This window comes from Hippopotamus amphibius, chromosome 2 (assembly GCF_030028045.1).
Source record: "Hippopotamus amphibius kiboko isolate mHipAmp2 chromosome 2, mHipAmp2.hap2, whole genome shotgun sequence".
NCBI classification, from domain to species: domain Eukaryota; kingdom Metazoa; phylum Chordata; class Mammalia; order Artiodactyla; family Hippopotamidae; genus Hippopotamus; species Hippopotamus amphibius.
The window spans coordinates 95,879,294-95,900,319 of record NC_080187.1 but is presented as its reverse complement, the minus strand read 5'-3'; the positions used below and the strand labels follow the sequence as shown (position 1 = coordinate 95,900,319).

Here is a 21,026-nt window from a genome sequence, read left to right as displayed (position 1 = left end):
GCCACAACTATTGAGCCTGCGCTTTAGAGCCCGTGAGCCACAACTATTGAGACTGTGTGCTGCAACTACTGAAGGCCATGAGCCTAGAGCCCATGCTCTGCAACAAGAGAAGTCACGGCGAGAAGCCCGCACACCACAAGAATAGCCACAACTAGAGAAAGTCCACGTGCAGCAACGAAGACCCAACACAGCCAATAAATAAATAAATAAATTTATAAAAAAAAAAAAAAAGAATATCCTTGTCCAGAGTTTATAAGGTAAATGATCTCAGAAAAGTGCATCAAACAGAGACACAGAATGATAAGACATAAGACTTCTCCAACTGTAGAGAGTCCTTCAGCCTCTGCTCCCTCCTTTGGCAGCCAGCTGGGTCCTTGTGGGGTGAACAGCTCCCACAACCACCAAACTAATACATAAAATTAAAACATATCAGAAATAACCACACTGGGGACTTCCCTGATGGTCCAGTGGTTAAGACTTCCCCTTCCAATGCAGGGGGTATGGGTTCAATCCCTAGTCGGGGAGCTAAGATCCCCCATGCCTCAGGCCAAAACACAAAACAGAAGCAATATTGTAACAAATTCAGTGAAGACTTTAAAAATGGTCCACGTCAAAAAAAATCTTTAAAAAAAAAAAAAAGAAAGAAAGAACCACACTATACTTGAGTAACCACTGCTGTGTTAATTCAAGAAGATTTAAACTTCCAGGTAATGAACGTATCATCTTCTCAGAAGAATGGTCTTACTCTAGGCAAGAATATCATCTCCGATTAAGTACCAGTGCTTACGCACCTTCAGTGGGTTGACCCTGGGGTCAATGCGGCCCTCCTCGATGTCGGCAATTTCCTGCCGAATGCTGATCATGGCATCGCAGAACCTGTCCAGCTCTGCCTTGTCTTCCGACTCCGTGGGCTCAATCATGAGAGTGCCTGCCACTGGCCAGGACATGGTAGGGGCATGGAATCCTGCAAAGGAGACAGGGGAACTTGTGTCACTAACTTTGACCTCCCCAATTTGGAAGAAGAGACCCTCCCCATCTTGCAATTTATCCCAAGGAAAACATACGATAAATTTGCTACTGTACACATCTAGGGATTCATTTCAGCACTGTTTATGGAAGAAAAGCTTAGGAAGTAACCTAACATCCAATAACAGAGGATCAGTTGGGCAAATTTTACTGGGTATCCATACAACAGATATGCAACCACTCAAAGTATTTATATTTGCTGATATTTTTGAATGTTTATCCAATTTAAGTGAAAAAGGCAAGCTACCTAATGATGTTGTCTCATTTTCATTTTTAAAATGACAAAGCATTTACACATATACACATTTACATGTGTGTGTGTATGTGTATATACGTATGTATATACACTTTACATATGTATGTATATTTTATGAGGGAAGCTGCTTTGAAGAATAAATACTAAAATTTTAACAGTGTTATTGCCAGAAAATGAGACTAGGATTTTTATTTCACTTTGTGTTTTAGAATCTTTTTATAATGTTTATGTGTTACTTGTAATTAAGATAAATAAAAATATTATAGCCTACCAAAAGTTAAATGATGAGGTAACAATTAAGGAGCCTGGAGTGAGTGTTACTGTCCCTATTTTACAGAGGAGGAAACTGAGGCTTGGTCAGGATGTAGAAAGTCTTTGCCTTTACACTGAATACAAGCTGAAGGTATTTTTATGTTTCCAAAAGTTGTCACATGTTAAGATGAATCGAAAAGACATGGGGTCAAGAGAGAGATTTCCTAGACAAAAGCCAAAAAGAACTTTTTCCCAATTCTTACACTTTTCCCTGTGAAACTTTAAAAGATGAAGAACAGCTCCCAGGTTGATATTCCTATCAACTAAGTTTGCCCTGGAGGGCAATGGTTCCCAGATTCTGGGCTGTATCATTGCATGGGTTGCTTTAGAATCATGCCTGCATTCTTTAAGGGGTTGTCTTCTCAACATTTTACTATAAAATTTTTCAAATATACTGATAAGTTGAAAGGACTGTAGTGAACGCCCATACACCTTCTACCTAGATTCTACAGTGATGCTCTGTTTGCTTTATCACCTATCGAGTCATCTATTCCTATCACATATCTAAAGCATCTGTCCTAGTTCTGATGCATTTCCAAGCATGTTGCAGTCATCGGTACACTTCCCCCTTAAACACTTCAGCATGTATATTATTAACTAGAATTCAATATCTGAATTCAATATCGGTCCCCATATTTTTGGAATAGTTTACTTATTTTGTAATGCACAAGTTTTAAATGTACCATTTAATGAATTTTGACAAATGCATACAACTGGGTTACCCAAATCAAAAAAGGATTTCTTTTTTAAACAAGCTGATCTCATCACCCATTAAGTCCGACCTCAATTCCATGTGTGAGCAAACTCAGCCCAATATTTTCTACTGTAGTGGTTCCCATATCTGGAACCATCTGAGTTGTCATGGAAACAGATTCCTAGATTTTGACCCTGATTCAGGAAATCCAAGGTATGAGCCTGATTCTGATATGAGTTTTTAAAGGCTAAGTGTGGAAACCTCCACTCCGTGGCAGCATGCCGCGCACCACCCTGATAAGACTCATCCATAGAGTGCCTATAAATACCGATCACTGGGCCTCCCCCCAGGAATTCTGATTCAGTAAGCGATTAAGACCCAGAATCTGTGTTGTCATTTTCACTGTTGTTTTTTGGGGGGTTTTGTTTTGCTTGTTTTACTTAGCCATCCACGCAGTGCCTCCTATGTGCCAGACACCTGGACAAGTCTGGGCTTAGGGCAAGTGTAGCCATCACTCTATCAAACACCAAAATATCAAGGTTGTAGACAGAACAGAACTTGAAAATATGGGGCAGTAACTTCAGATACCACCTCCCTCCTACCTCCACCCCCCACCTCCCTCCCTGCAAATGCTGCTGCAGTCAGATTTGGGATACAGACCACACATCCCAGAAGTGAAGCCTTAACCTGAATCAGCCATTGGCCAGGAGGTTAAGTCAGGTCACAGGAGCAGCCGAGAGGAGATTCTGAGGTAACTGCTAATTTCATCAATGAAAACTGTCTCTGGTTTTCCCATTTATTATCAGTGTAACTCTGTGTAATAAGATCATTCGTTCACAGGAGAAATGAGTTACGCACATGGACTCCCGTTATGATACGGTAGTAAAACTTAAATTATTAAAGTTTTCACATTCCTTATTAAAAGAAGTCATTCAGATCATTTTAAAATTCAGAGAGGACTCCACATCCATCAAAAGGCAATGTTCTCCCTAACTTAGCCTTCCTGAGAACTGAAGGGTCTTTGATGTTATTAATAATGTCACTAAGAAAATGTATTTTAATAAGGGCTGTGCTGAGTGAACATCCACTAACAATACACAGATAAAAGACTTCAAAGAAAATTGCATCATCTCTGTGAAAACACGGTGCACCTATTCCTTCACCTCGAGAAGCAGCTGAGACAGCTATGCCACAACCGGGGTGGATATAAAACTCAAACGCCATTCGCCTTTCTAACACTCCTACACGTTGCCTGTTCCACTTCCTTCACCATCACATCAACTTACCTCTTTGTGGCCCTCTCTGTTTACCAGGAGTGGGACAGGTGGAAGAATTTACCAGAAACATGGGCAGAGAGCAGCAATCATTTTCTTTGGGATTGTTAACTTTGTTAACCATAAAGTCTTCTTTACCTAGCTACCGATGGATTCAAGATGCATGATTTAATATCTTTCGAAGGACAGTACCAATGGGGTCATAGGGAAAGTTTTTTCTCTATCCACAGCCCCTGGCTCCCCATTTAGCCTGTAGGTCAGTTTACTATGTTACCTGCACATTTGGTCTGTGGTCCATAGCCAGCGTGGGCAGCTACATGACTGTCAAAAACCCAGGTTCCCCTACAAGGGGTCACTCCTGGGAGACCACTCACCGTAATCCTGAAGCCTCTTGGCCACATCCACGGCCTCAATATTTGCAGACTTTTTGAAGGGTCTTGTATCCAAAATAAATTCATGAGCCACATAACCTGTTGAGGAAAACTATTTCAGCTCCAGATTAACATCAGCTTATTTATCCAAGCAAATGAGCAAATAAACTAGCTTTTTCAAAGCATATGGTTCAGGACCAAGAAACCATGGGCACTTGGTAAGTTTACAGTTAACAACAAAGACTTCATCTGCTTTTATTACACATAAAAATTGTTACTATGTTGGGCCAATACACCTAACCCTCAGTGCTCAACACACCCATGAGCCAGGAGGCTGGTGGGAGGTAGAACAGGGGCTGGAAGACTTGCTGAGGTCCCTGGAGATGAGACCATTTCTACTCAAAGGACCTAAAAATCTACTTGCAACGGTTAAACATGTCCTCATGGGCCTGATCCTTTTATACAAAATATTTCTAGAGTTAAAGATACATTGACACCCTTTTCAACAACTTTGCTCCCAACATCAAATAATGGTTTCTTCTGTCTGTGTGTAAATATATACTAAACAAATATCCATACGACAGAGAATTTTATGTGATTCTTCAAAGGGGCTTTTGAGGTTTTGGTTTCAGGTTTCAGACTAAGAATTAGAAATAAGGGCTGTCAAACAGCACACTGCAAGTGGCAAGGAGCTAAGGCCGAAGTCTTGTGGGGGTCAGTTCACTTTGTTCTAATTTGTAAACCGACTGCTCCTCTAGCCTCAGGCCACCATCTCCCCAGCACGAGGTGCTGACCACCCATCCAACATCTAGAATAAACCACTGAGTAAGTCAGCATTTTCTCAAATAAAACAACATTCCTGGGAGCTTCCCAAATTCCATGGCCCACACAACTGATGAATTTCCTTCGAAGAAAGTATCTACTCAGGAGAAAATAATGTACTCTTTCTTAAGGCTCTATCCTGACTGTCAGCAAACAATGAATCTACTTACAGATTCTTGGAGCAGACATAACTCCTCAAGCCTGAGAATAAAAGCTCCAGTCATTAACAGCCCCTGAAGATATAGTCTGAATTGCTCTGCTTCTTGGGTGATGAATACATATGAAGAGACTGGCTTTGTTTGAAAATAAAAGTATGAGAATCTGAGACTTTGAATATACTGTCATTGCATATTTATTTTTTTAATATTTTTTAAATTTATTTATTTTTAAATTTATTGGCTGCATTGGGTCTTCATTGCTACATGCAGGCTTTTCTCTAGTTGAGGTGAGCTGGGGCTACTCTTTGTTGTGGCTTCTCTTGTTGTGGAGCACAGGCTCTAGGTGTGCGGGCTTCAGTAGGTGTGGCAGATGGGCTCAATAGTTGTGGCTCACAGGCTTAGCTGCTCCCTGGACCAGGATCTTCCTGGACCAGGGCTCGAACCCATATCCCCTGCATTGGCAGGCAGATTCTTAACCACTGCACCACCAGGAAAGCCCCTGTCACTGCATATTTTTAAACATGCTTTCTGACAATGATGAGGATTCAATTGTAAGGAGTGTGGTTCAGAAGTAGAAAGGTGTATTCAGAGGTAGATAAACTTAGACCAAAAAAAAAATGCCTAAAAGTCATGACCAGCTGGAATGTTCAGGGGGAAAATTCATGAGATTATTTAAATCCTCACCACCTATTAATTTCGGGAACCCTAAATGCCCTACTACACTACCCCATTTGGGGAGCCCAACCTCAAGCTTCAACCTTTCTTTTCTGAGGCTCTGGCAGCCATCCCAGCACCATGACAATGAATCCAAGAAAAAGGCCAATGGCACTCACTGCTCTGAAGAACACTCAGCTGGCGGGGGAGGAGGAGGAGACAGACACACGGTGGGGAGGAGTCTCTCTTGCTGCGGGCAGATAGCACAGTCTTTCAACCAGAGGTTCAGTAATAGCTAAACAGTCCCATCAGGCCAAGCCCAGCCCAGTGCTGCTAAAGCAGGACTTCATCTGCAGAGGCCTCTGCCACAGCCAAGTGGTTTGGGAAGAGCTCCATTTTTGAAATGAGGTTCAGATGTTATTTTCTAAATCCATATTTTAATATGTTCACATGGAAACTGTAGTGGGATTTCAGTGTCTCTCTCTCTCTCTCTCTCTTTCTACTTGAGCCTGAAAAAGGGTGAAATTTAAACTTGGTGGTTGTTGGAGGCCAAATCCCAAGATGTTCATCTTTGTTTGCAGTTTTTAAGGAGAAAAGATATACAAATCTATGGCATATGGTGAGTCAGAGCAATCTGAAGTAGAAATTGTATAAACTGATCAGTGCAAGTTTCAATTTTCAGTGACTATGTGTTTCCTCTGGGCCTAACCAGAACTATAGCTGAGAGTCGAAAAGATAGCAAGTCAAAGGAGCAAGGAAAGAAGTGGGGTGGGGGGACGATGGAAAAGCAAAATAAAAGTGGCATGGCTCCAAGCTTGCAACACCCCCTCTCCCAACCCCTCATGTGTTAATTATCTTATGAGGCTGAAGATGGCATGGGAAAGTGCTACAGAAAGATAAGACTTCCCAAAACCCTCCTTGACAGCAGAGACCAGGACTTACTTATCCTGTGTACTCAGAGCGAGTGCCTAGAAATAAATGGAACTTGCTAGCTAATTAGAAAGCTTGGGTGGGCAATCAACACTCGGTCAAGCTTTTTACTTGCAACCCAGGGACCACGACAAACAGCATCAAGACTTCTGACTGGTTCCCTGGGAATGAGCTCAGGTAGGTGGGGCCCCTAACCATAGGAGGTCACGTCCCAGCCGGGGATGTGAGAGCCCAGCCTCTGAGGCTCATGTCTGCCTGCCCATAAAGACCACTAGGAAACCTCTTCAGGGACAGGAATTCCAGGCAGAGTTTATCTAAGGTCAAAAAGGGATAAGCATTTACAAAATTAAAACATAAATAAAACGTTGGGATACTAACAAAATGTAGATGGATACTAACTCCATTGACAGGAACTCCATTTAGATCAAATAGTGGGCCTAACCTCCCACAAGAGCAGACACGGAGAATTTTTTCAATTCCTCCTTTAAAAATGCTTCACCTTACCCAAGGTAATTCCTTTCCTTATCCTAGCAGAATAAATACTACTGCTGCTCCACCATCCCAATTCTGGCCGATCACTTTCCTGCTTCAAAAAAGCCTAAGCCTCAACAACTTCAGCTGGTATTTTCAAATCTCTCAAAGAAATGGGTTCATAACAGGAAGCCTGGAGTTCATTAAAATTATTGCCCCACAGTCATCCATAATTCCAAAGTCTTATTTAGAGCTGGTAAGTATGATTAAGAAGAGTAACGGTCTTCTAATATTTCCATTAGACATTTTGGAATACAATGTGTTTATTAAGAACCATTCTATTTTGGGCCCTCGTGAGGTAGGGTGATCATTCTATTTTAGGCCCTAAAATACTAAGCCTCCAATTGCATAATGAATGTGTTTACCAGACCAAACATGAGACAACTTTTGGTTTCATGAACTTTGGGATTGGGTAATAAAGTCTGTAATCACCAATCTATTTCTGCTTGGGATGAGAAATATGATTCATTATTTAATTCTGGGACAAAATATCAAAACAAATGGAAATTTCATCCATCTTTCTGTGTTGCAAATCTCCTGGGACAACCTGCCCAAAGCAGCCACTTGATGCCAAGCACGTGACAGGCACCTGAGCAATACTTGCTCATTCCCCCCATGCGGTCCACACCACATTCACCCCTATGCCATCCACACCACATTCGTTCTTGCTCTCAAGAACTCAGGCTTGCATCACACAGCTCTATGAACACACTAAAGACCACTGCAGTTCAGTAGGCGATGTGTATGGTATGTGAATCCTACCTCGATGAAGTTGTCAAAGAAACTTAATCCTAAGGAAGTATTAAATAATTTAACAATTAGAAGGGGGGAAAAAACCCTAAACCTTGTAAATTAAAGCAAAAAGATTATTTTCACCCATCAAATTGGCACAGACATTTTGGGTTTGGTGTGTGTTGCTCTACCAGCCTGGCAGTTGGTGCTCACTGGGCCCTGGTGTGATAGCCACTCGTGTGCTGTTAGTGTGAAATCAACCAGTATGAAGTCTCAGGGTGGGGGGGGGGGGGGCGGGGAGAACAAGGTCATTTCAAGAGCTTAAATCTATTCATATCCTCTGAGTTAACTTCTCTTCTACAACTCTAAGCTATGGAAATTTAAAAAAAAAAATCTAAGTAGAAGATATTCATTGCACCATTGTTACAAATGCAAATAACGTGGTGGGGGGGTGGGGGGGAGAACCCCCTAGAATCACTTAAATCATGGTACATACAATAGAATCAATGTAGCCACTTTCAAAGCACCTTTAATGACAAGGGAAATGATCACAGTATAAAATAAAGTTAAAAAACAGGACACAGGACAAGGATGTCCACTCTCGCCATGACTATTCAACATAGTTTTGGAAGTCCTTGCCACAGCAATCAGAGAAGAAAAAGAAATAAAAGGAATCCAAATTGGAAAAGAAGAAGTAAAACTGTCACTGTTCACAGATGACATGATACTATACATAGAAAATCCTAAAGATGCCACCAGAAAACTACTTGAGCTAATCAATGAATTTGGTAAAGTTGCAGGATACAAAATTAACACACAGAAATCCCTTGCATTTGTATATACTAACAATGAAAGATCAGAAAGAGAAATTAAGGAAACAATCCCATTCCCCATTGCAACAAAAAGAATCAAATACCTAGGAATAAACCTAACCAAGGAGGTAAAAGACCTGTAGTCAGAAAACTGTAAGACACTAATGAAAGAAATCAAAGATGACACAAACAGATGGAGGGACATACCATGTTCTTGGATTGGAAGAAACAACATTGTGAAAATGACTATACTACCCAAAGCAGTTTACAGATTCAATGCAATTCCGATCAAATTACCAATGGCATTTTTCACAGAACTAGAACAAGAAATTTTATGATTTGTATGGAAACGCAAAAGACCCTGAATAGCCAAAGCCATCTTGAGAAGGAAAGACGGAGTTGGTGGAATCAGGCTTCCTGACTTCAGGCTATACTACAAGGCTACAGTGATCAAGACAGTGTGGTACTGGCACAAAAACAGAAATATAGATCAATGGAACAGGATAGAAAGCCCAGAGATAAACTATGGTCAACTAACCTATGACAAAGGAGGCAAGGATATACAATGGAGAAAAGGCAGCCTCTTCAATAAGTGGTGCTGGGAAAACTGGACAGCTACATGTAAAAGAATGATATTAGAACACTCCCTAACACCATACACAAAAATAAACTCCAAATGGATTAAAGACCTAAATGTAAGGCCAGACACTATAAAACTCCTAGAGGAAAACATAGGAAGAACACTCCTTGACATAATTTTTGATCCACCCCCTAGAGTAATGGAAATAAAAACAAAAATAAATAAGTGGGAGCTAATGAAACTTCAAAGGTTCTGCACAGCAAAGGAAACTATAAGCAAGACGAAAAGACAACCCTCAGAATGGGAGAAAATATTTGCAAATGAATCAACAGACAAAGAATTAATCTCCAAAATATATAAACAGTTCATCCAGCTCAATATCAAAAAAACAAACAACGCAGTCAAAAAATGGGCAGAAGACCTAAACAGGCATTTCTCCAAAGAAGACATACAGATGGCCAAGAGGCACATGAAAAGCTGCTCAACATCAGTGATTATTAGAGAAATGCAAACCAAAACGACCATGAGGTATCACCTCACACTGGTTAGAATGGGCATCATCAGAAAATCTACAAACAGTAAATGCTGGAGAGGGTGTGGAGAAAAAGGAACGCTCTGGCACTGTTGGTGGGAATGTAAACTGATACAGCCACTATGGAGAACAGCATGGAGGTTCCTTGAAAAACTAAAAACAGAATTACCATATGACCCAGCAATCCCACTGCTGGGCATATACCCAGAGAACACCATAATTCAAAAAGACACATGCACTTCAGTGTTCATTGCAGCACTATTTACAATAGCCAGGACATGGAAGCAACCTAAATGTCCATCAACAGATGAATGGATAAAAAAGATATGGTATATATATATACAATGGAATATTACTCAGCTGTGAAAAGCAATGAAACTGGGACATTTGTAGAGACATGGATGGACCTGGAGACTGTCATACAGAGTGAAGTGAGTCAGAAAGAGAAAAACAAATATCGTATATTAACACATATATGCGGACTATAGAAAAATGGTACAAATCAACCGGTTTGCAAGGCGGAAATAGAGAAACAGTTGTAGAGAACAAACATATGGATACCAAGTGGGGAAAGTGGGGAGGACTGGGGGGGAATGAATTGGGAGGTTGGGATACCAAATTGTACGCTCTAAATATATGCAGTTTATTGTATGTTAACTGCATCTCAATAAAAGTTCTTAAAAAAAAAAAAACAGGACACAGGGGCTTCCCTGGTAGCACAGTGGTTAAGAATCCACCTGCCAAATAAGACACAGATGTAGAGAACAAACATATGGACACCAAGCGGGATAAAGGCGGGGGGGGGGGGGGCGGGGGCAGTTGGGATGGGATGGATTGGGAGATTGGGATTGCCATATTATATTACTAATAAGAAAAAATTATTAAATTGTATACTTTAAATACATGCAGTTTATTGTGTATCAATTATATCTCAATAAAAGTTCTTAAAACAGAATCCACCTGCCAATACAGGGGACACGGGTTAAAGCCCTGGTCCAGGATGATCCCACATGCTGTGGAGTAACTAAGCCCGTGAGCCACAACTACTGAGCCCACATGCCGCAACTACTGAAGCCTGCACACCTAGAGCCCGTGCTCTGCAACAAGAGAAGCCACTGCAATGAGAAGTCTGCGCACCGCAATGAAGAGTAGCCCCTGCTCACCGCCACTAGACAAAGCCTGTGCACAACAACGAAGACCCAACACAGCCAATAAATTAAAGAAAAAAAAAAAAGACAAACTGTGTTTATAATATGATCTCAATTGTCTAAAAATAAGGTGGGAAGGAACACAGCAAAATATTCAGTGGTTATATCTGCTTGACGGCACCATGGATCATTGACATTTTCTTCCTCAAAATTTTTTATTGTCCAAATGTTCCATGTTGAGCACTTATATAATCAGACAAAACCAATACTGACGCTAATCCTGAAGGCCAACACATAAGCAGGATGTATCTCACAGCAAAGGAGCTATATCTGAATTAATTAGTAGCTCTTGTAGCTTCTTTAGAACCTACTTCAGAAGCATTTCATTGTGTTGCTTAGAGACATCTTGCCCACAGCCTTCTTTCCTGCTCTCTAGGGAGCATTGCTAACCAGAGCTCTCCATTATTTAGTTCTTTTCTATTTTCAAACTCCAGAAGCAGCCTTTTGGATACATATTTACAAAGCAAGATCAGCCGTTCAATGAAAGATCATAGGTGGAGATGCACACGTGCCTGGGCCGGAGACCCCAAGAGCCAAAGCGGGGCCTCGTTCCTGTGGCCCCGGGTCTGCGCGCTGGTTACTAACTGCGCTCTGCTCCCTCCGCCCCGAGCTCAAGAGCCGTCGGGCCCTGGTCTTGGGTTCCGTGCCCACAGCCCATGCACCGCGTGTCCACCTGACTCTTAGCACCACCCTCCCATCACCTCCAGACTGACTTGATTCCCCTCCTATTATTCCCTCTATTGTAGCTTCACTGTCCCCTCGTCACAGCCTTTTCCCCAGCAGCTTAAAATCATCTCGTTCTCTTATTGAAAAACAAAGCTGCATCCTATTGAAGCAGCTCCTGCCCTGCTTCATCACCAAACCCCCTAAACCATGAAAGCTTCTCCCTTCTCCCAACCTCAGTTCCCTTCTCAGCCCGTTTCCATCCGGCATCTGCCTCACTGTTGGGCCGTAACTGCTTCGGAAGGTGACCGAATGCTTCCTAATTGTGAAAGGCAACGGTCCTTTTTTAAGACCCATGCGACCAACCGCCCGCTCTTCAGCCTGTCCCTCCAAGCCTGCCGCGCAAGACCACCCACGTGTGCTGACGGTGCGTGTTGTGCTCGCACGATGCCAGGGACGGAGGCAGCCACAGCCTCCTGCCCACGCTCCCGCCCGCCCCCACGGGAGCGCAAGGTCTGCAGGAGAGAGCCAGACGACATACGAGTGGGAGAACCCACCGGCTGGAGGGAGCCGAGAGGAGTAGTTCTCGCCACTGAGAAAGGACAGGGCAGCCTCAGGGAGGAGGTGGGACCAGAGCAGAGGCAGGAAGGACAAATGCTGGGGGGTGGGAGGGGGAATGGAAAGCTACCTCAGCACAGGTGCCGCTTTTCCTGCACCCACTCCATGTTGCCAACTGCTTGAGGGGTTTTGCTCCGGTTTCTCAATACTGTTTCCTTGGGTCTCACCATTTCCGAGAGTCTGCTCTCAGCTTCTGTGCCCGGAGCCACAGCTCTGCAAAGCCACCTGCTCCAGCCGCACCCCCCCACCCCCCGCCCCATTCCTCCATCTCTTGCTCCCTCTATTAGGAGCCACAGAGGCTTACCTAAAATTTCTTCACTCTCAGTAAGTCAGAAAGAGAAGGACAAATATTGTATGCTAACTCACATATACGGAATCTAAAAATGGTACTGATGAACTCAGTGACAAGAACAAGGACGCAGATACAGAGAATGGACTGGAGAACTCGAGGTATGGGAGGGGGCGGGGGGTGAAGGGGAAACTGAGAAGAAGCAAGAGAGTAGCACAGACATATATATACTACCAACTGTAAAATAGTCAGTGGGAAGTTGTTGTATAACAAAGGGAGTCCAACTCGAGGATGGAAGATGCCTTAGAGGACTGGGACGGGGAGGGTGGGGGGGACTCGAGGGGGGGGCGTCAAGGAAGGGAGGGAATACGGGGATATGTGTATAAAAACAGATGATTGAACCTGGTGTACCCCAAAAAAAATAAAAAAATAAAAAAAATAAAAAAAAAAATTCTTCACTCTCAACTCACTAGTAACTAAGTCCTCTGAGTCTGCTTCTAACAGCATGTTCATCGGCGCTCACTGTCTTAATGATATGAACATCGTCTTAATCCTGTCGCTCCCCTGCTCAAAAACCTTTCCGGCCCAACGGTAGAGTCCAGAGCCTTCCAAGACCGTCAAAGCCCCATACTACCTCTCCAGCCTCATCCTCACCCGCGCCCTCTCCTCTTAGCCCCTCCTTCAACCCACCCAACACTCTCGCCACCCAGACAACTCCTTTCCCTCCGACTTGCTCCTGTATCTCTGTTTAACGGGGTTCTGCTACTCTTCCTTTACAGGCTTATCTCAAATGGCTCCTCCCAGGAGGCTCTCCCAGCTGTTCCGCCCTGCCTCTGCCCAGCCTGAGTTACTCCACTCATTCCCGTGGCACTGGGGGAGGTAACGAGCACTTGGTATTTATGTATTACGTCTCCCAGTGGTGTGGGCTCCTTGTGGACCTGCACCCCAGAGACTAAGTGCATGGCAGAGTCTCGCAGATAGTGATATCCTGTTTACTAAATTGAAGTGCTTTCCAGTAACTCTAGGCTTTTTTCTGGTATATACTAAGAAACAGAAGTTTCCCACCCACTTCTGAAAGCCACATCCACTAGGTCAAACTTGGTTTAGCCAAGGGAAAAAACAAGGTGAATATAGACTAAAATTCATACTTGCCTCTTGCACCCCGGAAAAGGACTCTGTAGTGTTTTTCTAATCGCTTGGCCATGTAGTTGGCATTTAATATAGCAATTTCTGTGGCCTGTTTAAGGCCTTTGCCTCCCATCATCTGCAACAGAGGGAAAAAGAGCCGTCAACCATGGAACAAGAAAACCCAATGGACACTAGCCGGAGATACCCACTCACAAAGGAAGTCAGCCCACCATCACGCTCTTGATGGCAGGTGAGTGAAATATCCAGCAAGGATATCCGTCAGTCCTCTCTGAGCCTGAAATAAATTTTGGTTTCCTCCTTTGAACAGACTTTTTATGTTTCTTACTGTAGTTACAAAGCTTAGAAGAGGGCAAAACTGACTGCTGACTGTTGTGCTGTCTACCGAGGAAAAAGAATCGTTTTTAGGTTACATGCATTTGGGGGAGTTTTTGTTTGGTTGTTCATTGTAAATTTAGACGCCTTGATAACTGCCGGGAATCTCATGGGATCTTGGCCAAAATTCACACTGAAATTATTTTATATGGTTCGTCTTCCAATTGTCCATAGTTGAGGCCTTTATGTTTAACAACTGCCAGGTTCAATCTTAATTCTTTTCTGGTGGTTCATAAGTCCCCGTGATTAGATGGGGTGAATGCCATTATCAGCAAAGAGCTTAAAACTAAGACTGCACCAATTTTTATTGCCTCTTTTCTTTCCAGAACACCTCATATGATGGAGGCTTAATATATATAATACGTAACTAATGTAAAGCAAATGAGAAAGCACCAAGTAAAAGAGCAGGGACACCAAAGTCCAAAGTAAGGAGAGGACACGTTTTGCCAGGGTGGTCAAAGAAGGGTTCCTAGAGTAAGAGCTAGAACTTGAGTAGAAACTTGAAAAGGGGTAGAATTTGGAGAGACAAAGAGGAAGGGGAAGACACTCCAAGTGAGAAGAATGGCAAAAACAAAAGTGTGGAATGGAAGGCACGTGGCTGCAGCCTGGGAGTTGCTGTAGAGCCGGGCAGGCTGTGACTACCTCTCTCACAAGCCTCAAACCCTTACTGGGAGGGACTTGGACTTGGTTCAGCCAGCCACTGCCTCTCAGCCTTCTCATCAGAGTCTCTGAGCAGCTTGATGGCCCAAGCCCTATCCTGCATATGCTGAATTTGATTCTCTGTGGGATGGGGCCTAGGCAAGTGCATTTTGGAAGAATCCCCTAAGGATTTTTGTGCAGGCTGGGAGATCCAGCGGTAGAGGCAAAGGGAAGCCAGGAGAAGATGGAGAGCCCTAGTGGGAATCTAGCAGTCCTGTAGGGAGTGTCCAAGAGGGACTGCGGCAGCGAGAGAGAAGAAGATAATTCTGGAGTTCAGGTGTTAAGTGACAACAGCCTGAGATAAAGAAATGGCCCAAGGTTGGAGGGGTGGCTTAAACCCTACTGTATTTATTTCATTTTTAAACTGAGGCTCTGTCTGGTGTTCCTGGCATATGGCCAAACCAGCCTTGGGGCATATATTTTCTATACGTGGGAAATCATCTCCAACCCAAATAACATTCCATAACAAATAGCTCAGGTTTACAGAGACCCAGAGACCAAATGGAAGCTGGAAATTAGATTCTGTTTGCAAAGAAGCAGACCTTTATTATGATTGTTTTTGTTGTTACTATTTGCAAAACAACTCAAGTATCATTTGAAAAAGCAGGTTTTAGTCTCTGGGGTACAGAACTGTTGTTCCAGCTCCCCAGAAAGTTTTCATTAAAAATCATAAATGCCACGCTGCTCACGAATAACAACCAGCCCAGAGAGTCATCCGGCATGATGTGCATAGCCGAGTGTGGGGTTTATTTCCCCAGAATCCTCCCTCCCTCTAAGGAGGGCAGCGGTTGGGGACGGCTGGTCTAATTAGCCGCTGAAGAAGTGCTCCTCTCCAAGGCGCAGTCCCGTCAGCCCAGGAGGTGGGCAGGACAGTTTGAACAAGAGCTGTATAAAATAAACTCCGGCCCCAGTGTTTTTTGGAAAAACACAAAGGAAGGAAGCCTGTTCTCTGACAAAGTCTAATTACCCCCAAGAGTATAGTTCCACGGGCCCTAAAAGGGCAAAGAGCTTTGGGAAACCATCACATAAGCGAATTTCTGCTATTTCCATCTTATCCTCCAGGCTCCCAAGAAATATAAAGTGAAATGAAATATATTCCTAAAATTTATCCCAGGATCTCAACCAAGTGTAATAATTAGTATGTGCACTGTTTTTCACTTGTGAGAGGCCGTACAAATCCTACAGGAAACCAGATGACGTGGCCAGAACATCCATATGACTCATGGTACTTAACTCTGTCTGGAAAAATATATCTGGCGTGTCAGTTTCTCTGGTGTTAAACCCACTATGAGAACCCAAAGAAAAACAGCCTGATGAAGAAGAGATAAAATGAATTTTAGCTGATCTCTTTATGAGGGTTTCTTCCACTCAAGGCGTCAGCAATTTTCACTGAACCACGTCTCAGATCATGGATTTCTTCACTTTTAAGTCAAGAAGGAAGTCTGCAGTCTCAGTTCCCCACCCAGAGGTCACACACCACCTTCCTCCCCCCAACCCACCTAACAGACATTCACAGGCCTCACCTTAATATATGCCCATGAAATGGGCAAGATGGAACTAGAGCCCCACGGGGCCGCGCTGACAGTACCCAAAGGCCGGGCATCTTCGTTTGGCGTTACCGAAATGATGGGATGACTCGGTAGAAAAGGGACAAGATGCTTCTTCCTGTATTAATTTTTAATACAAATTTAGAAGATGTTAAAAAGATCCAGTCTAACCACAGAGGCAGATGCTGGGCCCTCTCAGAAAGCTCTATTCCTAGCAGAGGAACTCTGACATGGAAGGGACCCGGCACCTGCGAAGGGGCAGATGTTCAGGAAGTGCTCCTTCCTTCCTCCTCTGCTGGAGGCATGGCTCACCAGCCACCCGCATCCCAGCAGCTCACCCAGAAACCATGGCAGCAGATTTGGCAAAAACGGAATTGCATGCAGAGCCCCGGGCTCACAAGGATGTGGGGACATCCCAGCCCCACGCACCCTCCCTCTCCCAGCCTCATGCTCTTTCTCCGGGCATCTAAGGGATATAGAAGGATGCTGCTGGGAAGAAGCCCCACGGGGTAACACATCAGAGGCCAGCATGGGAACGTCCGTCACCCGCCTCCCCCACAGCTGAGGCATTGAACGCCTCCATTTACTATAAATAATAGTAGTTAAAAAGGAAAGCAGAAAAAAGCAAGGGGGCCAGGCTCCCAGCAACCCTGAAGACTGGCCCCTTCAGCACATTTTGGGAAAATAAAGACACTCAGCAAATGGCTGCTCAGCATCATTTTCATGAGATGATCTGATTTCATGGTGTAAAAAGTTATCAACTGCTACGAGATATTGCTTTACTCTTATTCTGACTTCATCCAATTATTTCTAGTAAAAAGGTTTGTTTCCTTCTTACTTATCTCAAATGTAATAAGAATTCAGGCTGCAAAGTGTTCAACACCTTATACCCAAGTCACTTTTTTGAGGGGCAGGGAGCAGGGAGCACATTTAAGTTTCACTCTCTTAGCAAATTTCAATGAGACAACAGTGTTACCAACTGTAGTCACCATGTTATACGTTAGATCCTCAGATGTAAGCATCAGCTGATTTTTCAAAGAAATAAAGAAAAGCTGCTTGGAAGTCTACATTAAAGTCTGAGAGGCACTTCTAGGTGCTGATAGGCCAGTTCTCACCCATGATGCTCCAGTAAATCTCCCTATTCGTCATTCCGTCAATAACTCTGTTCTGTGTCTGCGTGACTGGGCGCTGAGGGTGGCCACGCACTGCGGTTCATAAAACCTGAGCATGCCTCTCCTCACACATACCCTAAAAGCACCCCTGGCACTACTCCTCACCCAGCCCCTCCAGGCACGCGACGTGTAAAGGCATCCTGACACTTGAAGACCTCAACGAGACGAACAAACAGTTTAGTGCCAATCTTTGATTCTCAGTCTTCAAAGCCCTCCTGAAACCAGGGCCCAGAACTCACACTCCGATGGGCCCCATGCCAGGGCCACCTCCTCCATGGGGAATGCAGAAGGTCTTGTGAAGATTTAGGTGTGAGACATCAGACCCAAAGTCTCCAGGACGACAGATTCCCACCTACCACAAAGGGAAAGAGCCAAAAGCAAAAGTCAAGAGCTCAAAGGGGCGCTCTGGAGAGGTGGCCGTGCTGTTCCCCCTGAGAGGAAAGGCAGGTGGAACTGTTCACAGGAACATCCTTAATACTGCAACCAAAACCTGGCATGCCACAGGCAGCGTGGCTTGTGGTTTCTATGGAAACATCAATTGACCTCTTAGCCTAATTTAGACTTTAAAATACAGATTGAAATATGTAGTCAGTTCCTAATTGCCCACCCCAAGACGGAGGAGAGGAAGCACCCCTAGCACAAGAAAGGACAGTACCTCCCTCCCACTGAGACAGGCAATTCCACCCCAGCATTTCCAGCACCCCAGTTGTGGGTATCACACACTTTACCAAAGGGCCCCTTAGGGCACATGCTATAAAGGGCTGGAAGGCGGTCTGAGAGACTACTGAGCTGAGGGGGAGAAAGGGAGGCTCGCAGTTTTCCTGGACCATCCTGGTACCAGCCACAATATTCAATGGGCATTCCTGCCACTTTGGCATTTGAGCTAATTGTGAATATGGTCAAAGATAAATAATCCATTTATGCTACTGAAGCAAGAGACAATCCCTGGACAACTCAAAAGAAACCAGACAGAAGCAAAGAAAAGCAGAGAGAGTCTGAAATGGTTTTTAAAAAAAGGAGGAGAGGAGGAAGGTGAGAAGACTTTAAAAAAAGATGATGAGTCCCTGTCCTCCAAAGTTTTCCTAAAGCATTTCCTCAAAGGTACACATTACACAGACCACCACTACCACCTCCAAGCCCCGCCAAGAAGTCACGATCAGCCCTTCCAGGACAGAGCTATTCAGCTATTTCACACTGATGGAGCTGAAGCTAGTCCAAGGCCATGGGAGATCAACATCCACCAGTGGGCAAAACTTGGATCTTAATTCCCTCAGGAAGGGAGTCAGGTGACCTTCTTGCCTTTAGTACCTCCAGAGGGATCACACCCAGTGACATTAAGGACATTCAGCTCACTCCCTGCTTCCCCTCAGCCTTTTTACTTCCTCCTCAGCATCCTCCGTGACTTCCTTAGGATCTGTAATCTCAGTGAAATTGTGGTCCATACTTTTTCTGATTTGGAAATATAGAAAGTCAGTCTCTGCTCTGAATTCAGTGTTATGTTTTAAAACAACTGTCAAGAACTCAGAGAAAAAGAATTCTTTTTTCTTTATTACTTTTAAACCATTTTCTCAGGAAGCCCTCTCACATTGCCCACCTGAGCATTCATATTGGCCCCGTCCAGGTAGACCTGTCCTCCGTGTTGGTGGATCAGGTCACACACATCTCCAATGTTCTCTTCAAACACTCCATTGGTGGATGGGTATGTAATCATGATTGCTGCCAGGTTCTCCTTGTGTTTATTCACCTGTGGGCAGAGGGAGACAATGAGAGGAAGTGTTTCTTTCTTGGCCAATCCCTCACTTTTTACTTTAAAGGACTAAGAAAGATGAAGTCTTGGTCTTTTCATTTGTGGAGCTATCTCAATGTAGGATGACACTAATAGAAGATCCACAGCCACTACTCTCTTGGTAAATCATTCAAAAGAAATAACAAGATCCCTTCAGGATAGGTCTCCACGGTCAAGACCAAAAAACTGCTCAGAAGATTTTTGGATATTTTGGGCTCAACTCTCTAAAGTGGTTTCCCTTTGGTTCAAATCATCTCAACAGTAATTTCAGATCTTTTTGGTTCCAGATAAGTCAGTTCTCACAGTTAGTCTATCTGCTCATCTTGCCACATCCACCCTTATCCCCTTTTCTTCCCATTCTATTGAAAACAGAATTCCCACTAGGAGTGTTCTGCTCTGATTTTAAAAAATATCCATCATTTTTCCTTTTGACAGAAGGCAAGCATATAGAAAAGGTATGTTCCTGTTTTCTTGACCAGCAAGTCAGAGAACAGGCTCATGTGGAAATGAAAAAAAAAATTTTAAGGTCATATTCTATATTGGAGAGGCTTAATAATTACAACTACTGGCCTAGAATGTTTATTGGTAAAAACTTTATGGGGCGATGGAAGGGGGGGTGGATGGGAGAGATGAGCAGTGTTGTGTATTTTCATCTTCCCTTTGAAGGCAGTTACATGAAGTTCTCAGTCACCATGCCTAATAACCCCAACAAAATCACATTGCTATTCAAGTGATTTCCTTCTCTCTTAAGATGCAGCCTCCAGTCCACCAGTGGAAAGCAGATACGGTTGCTAGGCAACCTCTTCCTGGAGGTTGGGAGGTTGGGAGTGGGGGTTGGTGTTGCAGGAAGGAGGAAGGAATATTGCCTGAAATTCAGCAGGTAATGGCTGGGACCATCACAAACATGTGCAAAATCTACATCTATGTTTTAATTCCCAACACAGAGATTGAGAATACCTGTGACTGACAGTTTGATTGTTAATGGGGGAAGGAGGGGAAGATTGGGCAGAAGGAGGCAGGCAGATTCTGCAAGGAGTACCCTTACTACCACCATGAATAATTCATTCAGTTTCTTACACATTAGAGGATGGGATTCCAGTTTAAAGGACCTTCTCCTTGTTAGAGAAAGAAAGGTAAAATAGACTATGGTCAGTTTTATTCTGGACCAAAAATGTGACTCTTGCTTTTATGTTTCTTATAGAGATGGCTAAGTTTTCTGGTTTTACGCCATTTTCCCTAGACTCATTCAGAGAAGAAACTGCAGTCTTTTAATTAGAATGCAAAAGAAGATAACATTAACATAAACCATCCCTGATCCCCACCCCTTCTTTCCAACCTGACCTCCCCCATCTGTTACGTGGAAGATGCGTACCATAGCCTTGAGGTGAGCTGCATCGATATTCCCATATTTGTCCACCTCTACAGGCTGAATCTTCATGCCTGCCATGTGGGCACTTGCAGGATTGGTCCCATGTGCAGATTTTGGAATGAGGCAAACCTTAGGAATTGAATAAAAGGAAGGAAGGGGAGAAGAATCACCAGGCTATTCATAATGACAGAAAAGGCCTACAAGATGCTTGGAACATAAATTCAATAGGTGCCACATGTTCTATTTATTTATTTTCCTTTTTCACACATGTTCTATTTAAGCTGACCAGTAGTGGCTTAAAAATCTACTACAATTTCATTATTACTGTATTGCAAAACAATGTCCAATAGAGGAGTTCACACTTGAATCCCCAAATATCGTTCCCTAAAGACTTTCAGAATATTAATACTCTCCTCCCGTATGCCAGCAGCACCAAAAACAGGCCTAGGCTTATTTTAACCTTGTCTCAG

At 43.6% G+C, this 21,026-nt stretch overlaps 1 protein-coding gene across 1 annotated transcript in view; it reads right to left on the bottom strand.

Moving 5' to 3' along the window:
• Positions 1-21,026, bottom strand: part of GLDC (glycine decarboxylase) — a 103,557-nt gene that overhangs the window by 2,944 nt on the left and 79,587 nt on the right. The window contains exons 17-23 of the mRNA XM_057722314.1: positions 20,560-20,685; positions 18,996-19,145; positions 17,641-17,753; positions 16,206-16,347; positions 13,615-13,726; positions 3,937-4,032; positions 792-964 (exon numbers count right to left, since the gene is read on the bottom strand). Of these exons, the coding sequence (XP_057578297.1) occupies positions 792-964; positions 3,937-4,032; positions 13,615-13,726; positions 16,206-16,347; positions 17,641-17,753; positions 18,996-19,145; positions 20,560-20,685 (912 nt within the window). The remainder of the gene's footprint in view (positions 1-791; positions 965-3,936; positions 4,033-13,614; positions 13,727-16,205; positions 16,348-17,640; positions 17,754-18,995; positions 19,146-20,559; positions 20,686-21,026) is intronic.